A 7,500-nucleotide genomic window follows, 5' to 3' on the forward strand; every position below is an offset into this window, starting at 1 on the left:
TCTGGATATCATCAAAACCATAACCTCCTTTAACCAACAACAACATAGATAAGATAAAAAAGAAAAAAAAAAAATCACTAAGGCATTGTCAAAAAAATAATAATAATAAAAAAAAAAAAAAAATAATCCTTCCCTTTCAATATATGGCTCAAACAGAACGAGCTACATTGTCATTCATATCACGGGGCGCATGAATAAATTAAATAATATGATGATGGAACTGATCATTAGAATCACAGTGAGGTTGCCACGATTGCAACTCAATGATTATGCATTTTAGGCAAATAACGTTGCCAGACGCAGATAGTCCAGACAGATTGCAAATTGCAAAAAGAAAGATAAAAGCCATAATCCATCGGAAAAAAATAATAATTCAATGATACTAAACCACTTTTTAGATAAATAGACATCCCCCCTATGTACCACTCTTTCAAAAAAAAAAAAAAAATCGGAGACAGACTCTCAAGGGTTTTGAAAAAGGGGCTGTATCGCATTGGGGTAACTTTCCCTTATAGAAATTTGCATATATCCTATAAATTTTAAAACATCCCGTGCTGACTCAAACATGATCCCTACGTAATGTGTTGTTTGAGGACCAACAGTTTAGAATTCTTTTTTTTTTTTTGCCGAGACGTGTAGCGGAGAGAGAGGGAGGGAGAGGGAGGGAGGGAGGGAGGGAGGGAGGGAGAGAGGGAGGGAGGGAGAGAGAGAGAGAGAGAGAGAGAGAGAGAGAGAGAGAGAGAGAGAGAGAGAGAGAGAGAGAGAGAGAGAGAGAGAGAGAGCGAGAGAGAGAGAGAGAGAGCAATAGAGAAAGAGATAGAGAGAGTTATAGAGAAAGAAATAGCGAGAGAGAGAGAGAGAGAGAGAGAGAGAGAGAGAGAGAGAGAGAGAGAGAGAGAGAGAGAGAGAGAGAGAGAGAGAGAGAGAGAGAGAGAGAGAGAGAGAGAGAGAGAGAGAGAGTAATAGAGAAAGAGATAGAGAGAGTTATAGAGAAAGAAATAGATATAGATAGATAGATAGATAGATAGATAGAGAGAGAGAGAAAAAAAATAAGAAAGAGAGATAAGAGACAGAAAGACAGAGAAACAAAAATGAGCAAACTTATACCCAAAGTACAATGGACATACAACATGCCAGGTCCCCACCAAGCAAGCAACAACACCAACCCCAAACAAGCACTCGAGTCCCACTCTACTTACTCTTGGAGCAGTCGACGCCGACCCAGCCCTGCACACACTCGCAGCGACCCAGGACACACGACCCATGGCTGCTGCAGTCGTTGGGACACGCCGACTGGAGCTCCGGAGCCTCGCCTAGATAGAGCTCCACCTTGGGGGATGAATGAGTTAAATTAGAGCTTAGTTTTAGTACTACTTAAAAGGAAAAAAAAAAAAATATATATATACATAAATATATATTGGACTGCAGCTCTAGAGCTTAGATAGGGCTCCACCTGAGAAGACGAAGGAGTTGAGTTAGAGCTTCAATTTTATTTACAATTTAGTTGATAAGTTACTGTTGCTCTGAAGCTTCGCCAGAGATTACAACTAGGTTGAATTCGAGATTAACTTTTGTTGATGTTTTTAATAAGTTGCCATCAAAAATAGGCTTTCTCCCTTCAGATAACACTGTCTGTTTGATAAAGCTACTAATCTGTTATATTCCTTCGTCTCTTATCAAGATATCCTTACCTCTCCCTTTTCTCTTTCACTTTTTTCCCTCGATCTCCCTCCCTCCGCTTCTCCCTTTTCCTTCTCCCTCCCTTTCTCCTTTCTCCCTTCTTATCTTCCCTCCTCCTCTCCCCCCTTTCCCCCTCTCCCTCTTTGTCTTCCTTCTGCCTACTTCTCTTCCTTCACTCCCTTTCTCTCCTCTCCCTTTTCAACCCTCTCTCCCTCCCTTCCTCCTACTCTTCCTCCCTCCCTCCCTCCCTCCTTCCCTCCTACTTTATCTCCCTCCCTCCCTCCAACTCTCTCTCCCCATCCTTCCTACTCTCTCTCTCTCCCTCCCTCCTTCCCACTCTCTCTCCTTCCCTCCCTCCTACTCTCTCCCTCCCTCCCTCCTACTCTCTCTCCTTCCCTCCCTCTTACTCTCTCCCTCCCTACCTCTTACTCTCTCTCCTTCCCTCCCTCCTATTCTCCCTCCCTCCCTCCCTCCCTCCCTCCCTCCCTCCCTCCTTCCTTCTCTCCTTCTCTCTTTCTCTCTCTCTCCCTCTCTCCCTCCCTCTTTCCTTCCTTCCCTCTCTGGCCTGAAACTAACACACAGCTCCAGATCTTTTAAAGTTTTAATGCTATTCGCTTCCAGAAGAAAAAAAGCAAAAAAAGAAAAGAAAAGAAAAAAAAACTGTACTCCTTATTACATGAATAATTCTTCCCGATAAGACTCCTTGGCTCTAGTCCCGCCCCGGGAGACACCGAGACAGGGATGCCTTGCAACTTGCAACTCAACCAAGTCGTAAACTTGATAACTGTGCTGAATACGCCAGTGGCTCGCTATAATTCCCCCTGCATACATGCATACAAACGCTCATACATATATATGTGAGCAAATCATACTTGGATGTTTTGGGTGAAGCGGCGAGCGAAATTAAATAGTTTGTGGTTTGTTATTAAAAGACTAGGAGGCGGAGGGTATACATGGATGGTCATAGACTGGCTGACTCCGCTTGCAAATCAAAACCGCTTAGATTTGGGGTCAGGAAGTGTGAGTGGATGGTTGAGGGAGTGAGAGTGTGAGGAAGTATGAGTGAGTGACTGTCTGACTGAATTTGAGTGAGTGACTGACTGACTGAATTTGAGTGAATAACTGACTGACTGAATTTGAGTGAGTGACTGACTGACTGAATTTGAGTGAGTTACATAAATGTTTACTTGCTCATTTACTAACTTGTTTATTTATTTTTGTACTTACTCACTCACGCAGACACTTACCCCTTTACTCACTCACTTACTTGCTTACTTACTCACGTACACACTGAGTGAGTGAGTGAGAGAGTGAGTGAGTGAGTGAGTGAGTGAGTGAGTGAGTGAGTGAGTGAGTGAGTGAGTGAGTGAGTGAGTGAGTGAGTGAGTGAGTGAGTGAGTGTGAAGAGAATAAGTAACTGAGTGAGTGACTGAGTAAAGAAGTAAAAAAAAAAAAAAGTAAAAGGGGTACCTAAACACCCCCCCCCCCCCCCGCAGCCAGCGAAGCTACACATACCCCCCGCCCCCCCCAAAAAAAAAAACAACACTCATATACCCACCTCCGCCACACTGATGCCATCGTTGTAGATAGCCAAGTACCAGGTACCAGTGTCAAGGTACTCGACGAGGCTCAAGTTGACGCTGTGGTCGTGGATGTAGCGCCGGGGTCGTGAGAGAGACGGCAAGGCAAGTGGTTCCTCAATCACATCGTTCTCGCGTTCCTCGGTCTAAAAGAAGGAAGGAAGAACAAGCATTTCGCTGAATTAGTGGTTGAGGAACAGAGTGGTTGATGGACGAAGTAGTTGATGGATGAGGGAGAGAGAGAGAGAGGGGGGGAGAAGGAGGGGGAGAGGGAGAGAGAGATAGGGAGGGAGGGAGGGGGAGAGAGAGGGAGGGGGAGAGAGAGGGAGGGGGAGGGGGAGGGAGGGAAGGGGAGAGAGAGGGAGGAGGGAGGGGAAGAGAGAGGGAGGGAGGGAGAGAGAGAAAGAATCTTATAGATAGATTGATAGATAGACAGATGTAGATAAGTAGGTACAAGAGATAAATAGATACTGTCAAATACAGATATATGAATAGTTTATATAAAAAAATATACATGTAAGGGAATATATTGTATACCAAATATATTACCTGTATACTAGCATACCACTCATATAGCATATATACGACACACTTATACACAACACTTGACACACCCGACACACTGATACACTCAACGACACACCCGACACTTGACACACTCAGCGACACAATACTTGACACAGACGACACTTGACACACTCAGCGACACAACACTTGACACAGACGACATTTGACACACTCAGCGACACAACATTTGACACACTGATACACTCAACGACACATCCGACACTTGACACACTCAGCGACACAAAACTTGACACAGACGACACTTGACACACTCAACAACACAACATTTGACACACTGATACACTCAACGACACAACACTTGACACACCCGACACACTGATACACCCAACAACACCCTCAACGACACACTGACACACCCGACACACTCAACGACACACATCCACAACCCACCTCACTCTCGCCGTCCACCTTGGCCAAGTCTTCGAGATCGTCCTTGAGAGCATCTTGAAATCCGAGTTTGAGGTCGAGGTGGTGGTCGTGCAGGAAAGGGTAAACTTCAATGACATCTTGATGACCCAGAGGTGGTGACGTCACGACCATCGCCTCCGTTACAGGTTCTTCGGATGCGGCCTGTGGGGGGGGGGGGGGGGAGAGAGATAATGAGATGATGAGGTGATGAAAAAATGGGGTTATTTGAGAGGGAGAGAGAGAGATAGGTGAAAGGGATACTATGTTATATGTGTTTGTGTGTTTGCGGGTAAATGTGTGTATGTGTTTGTGTGTGTGTGTGTTGTGTGTATGTTGGGTGTGTGTGTGTGTGTGTGTGTGTGTGTGTGTGTGTGTGTGTGTGTGTGTGTGTGTGTGTGTGTGTGTGTGTGTGTGCGTGTGCGTGTGCGTGTGCGTGTGCGTGTGCGTGTGCGTGTGCGTGTGCGTGTGCGTGTGCGTGTGTGTGTGTGTGTGTGTGTGTGTGCGTGTCTGTGTGTGTGTGATTGAAAACAATCTCCTAGAGACGAATTGCAGATTTCCATGCATGCAACTATCACTTCCCCGACATAGAATAATGCTCTCCTTTATTACAGAAACACACATTTCCCTTTATTAAAAATGTATATATATTTATGTCATCAGAAGGTCTGATTATATACAAGTATTTGTAAAGAATGATGTGTTTGCATGTGTTCTTATATATATAATTCAGACAATGCTATGAATCAAACTACAGTAACCAGCTGATCCCGTGCACCAACAGATATTAAAATGAATAAAGAAAGAAACAAAAACAAACAAATACATATACAAACAAACAACGTTGATTTGTAAAGGTGTTCGTCATTTTTCGCGTGTGTTGGATTGACAAAAAAAAAAAAAAAATGGTGTGTGCGTGAGCGTGTCTGCATAACTTATTTCGAGCATTATAAAATGCCAAAAAAATGAAAACGAAATAAAAAATCAAATATAATCCGCGAATTTCACTTTCTGTGGCCTTTGCCGGGCGGTAGAAACAAATAAATGACAATTTTTCTTGACATTTCGAATTGAAAATTGATGTTTTTTTTGCGACTTGAACTCGGTTCAGATATAACTATGGTATGAAATGCAGCATTTTCAAGTGTGAATGTGACGGTTATGTTGCATAGGTTTTGAAAAGGATTACATATATGTATAGTTTCGCACACGAGAGAGAGAAAGAAAGGGAGAGGGAGAGAGAGGGAGGGAGAGACAGAGAGGGAGGGAGGGAGGGAGAGAGAGAGGGGGAGAGAGAGAAAGAGGGAGAGAGAGAGGGAGGGAGGGAGGGAGGGAGAGGGAGAGGGAGAGAGAGAGGGAGAGAGAGAGGGAGAGAGAGAGAGAGAGAGAGAGAGAGAGAGAGAGAGAGAGAGAGAGAGAGAGAGAGAGAGAGAGAGAGAGAGAGAGAGAATATATGTGTGTGTGTGTGTGTGTGTGTGTGTGTGTGTGTGTGTGTGTGTGTGTGTGTGTGTGTGTGTGTGTGTGTGTGTGTGTGTGTGTGTGCGTGTGCGTATCCATGTGTTAATGTTAGTGGGTGAATGTGTGTGTATGTGTGTTCATGTACGCGTGTTCGTACGTATACATGTGCGCGAACATGAGGATATACAAGTGCATATGCGCAGCCAAGCCAAAATACCCAAGACCGCTACCACAACATACGAACGACTTCCGAACCACCTACCCATTCAGCCTCCCTCTTGGCACGACCTGGACGACCGCTCTTAATGAACTCAACGAAGTCGTACTGGGTGATCGACGGGGCCACATTGCGACGACCGAAGATGGCCAGGTGGGCGGTACGGGGGACAGTCAGGTTGAATCTGAAATTAGAAAAGGAAAAAAATGTATATATTATAGCGGAGGATCAGATATGGGGTAGGGAGGGTAGGGGTATGGAGGGGAGGGTGAGAGAAATGGAGGGAAGGAGGGAGGGAGAGAGGGAGAGAGAGAGAAAGGGAGGGAGGGAGGGAGGGAGGGAGGGAGGGAGGGGGAGGGGGAGAGAGAGAGAGAGAGAGAGAGAGAGAGAGAGAGAGAGAGAGAGAGAGAGAGAGAGAGAGAGAGAGAGAGAGAGAGAGAGAGCGCGCGAGAGAGAGAGAGAGAAAGAGGCTAGATGCCGTGTATGCTGTCACGGAATATACATGAAAATATGGACTGGATCTAATTCTTATTCAAGCGATAAACTAATCCAAATTTGATCACTAATCCGCATCTTATGAAAGGCACCAATCTGGCTAATGATCAGCAATTAACTATGAATTGTTATTAACGTCAAGCTTCTTTTGTTAGTCATTCTAGCGTGAAATAAAACAAGCAGTAACTATTAATGATAAACAAACATAAATTATGATAGTACATTACCTAAGTTTGGGTCTTTTTACAAAAATTATTTCTTTTTTCCTTTTTTGAGCAACACATTGGTCTAAAACTTTATATATATCTTATTCTTTTTTTTTTACTTGAACTGATTTCAATGAAATTAAAAAATGCACCATGATGATAGTAACAATAATTATAATAAGGAAATTAATATCAATAATAAAGATAATAACAATATGAAAAAAAAATCATGATAATAGTATTTTTAGAATAAAGATAAAATAATAAAAATAAAAATGATAATAACAATAAGAATAATAATGATAAAATAATAATAATAGCAATAACTACAGCAACAGTAATAATGATAATGATAAATTTTGAAATAAAAAAATAATAGCGAAAGAATTATTCATCATAATAATAATAATGATAACAAGGACGATGAAGATTAGGAGGAGAATGATAATCAATATAATAATGATAATGCTGATAATAATAACAATAACAATAATCATAATAATAATTATCATTATTATCATTATAGTAAAAATAATAAAAATCATTATCATTATCATTATCATTACTATCATTTCTTTTTAACTATTAGCACTTCTATTATCATCTTCATCATCATAATATCAATAATGATAGCAATAACAATAATGATAATGGAAATAATGGTTACAGTAATAACAATAATAATAACAGTAGTAGTAATAGTAGTAATAACAATGATAATAATAATAATAATAATAGTAATATAATGATAACAACACTAATATCAGCCAAAAGAGAGAACGGAAACAGCCTCATGTTGGATTAACTTAAAAGGGAAGAGTGAAAAAAGTAGAGTTAAAAAGAGTTAAAAAAGTTAAAAAATGGAGAGCAG

At 41.9% G+C, this 7,500-nt stretch overlaps 1 protein-coding gene across 7 annotated transcripts in view; it reads right to left on the reverse strand.

Moving 5' to 3' along the window:
- The window catches only part of LOC122256929 (teneurin-a), a 682,571-nt gene that overhangs the window by 207,646 nt on the left and 467,425 nt on the right, over positions 1 to 7,500 (reverse strand). For all 7 annotated transcript variants that reach the window (XM_086530860.1, XM_086530858.1, XM_086530856.1 and 4 more), the window contains 4 exons: positions 5,974 to 6,112; positions 4,239 to 4,418; positions 3,239 to 3,406; positions 1,200 to 1,329 (listed from right to left, as the gene is read on the reverse strand). In XM_086530860.1, the coding sequence (XP_086386986.1) occupies positions 1,200 to 1,329; positions 3,239 to 3,406; positions 4,239 to 4,418; positions 5,974 to 6,112 (617 nt within the window). The remainder of the gene's footprint in view (positions 1 to 1,199; positions 1,330 to 3,238; positions 3,407 to 4,238; positions 4,419 to 5,973; positions 6,113 to 7,500) is intronic.

The sequence above is a fragment of the Penaeus japonicus genome, unplaced genomic scaffold (assembly GCF_977035675.1).
Source record: "Penaeus japonicus unplaced genomic scaffold, GWHDUDI00000001_assembly GWHDUDI00000034, whole genome shotgun sequence".
Taxonomy (NCBI): domain Eukaryota; kingdom Metazoa; phylum Arthropoda; class Malacostraca; order Decapoda; family Penaeidae; genus Penaeus; species Penaeus japonicus.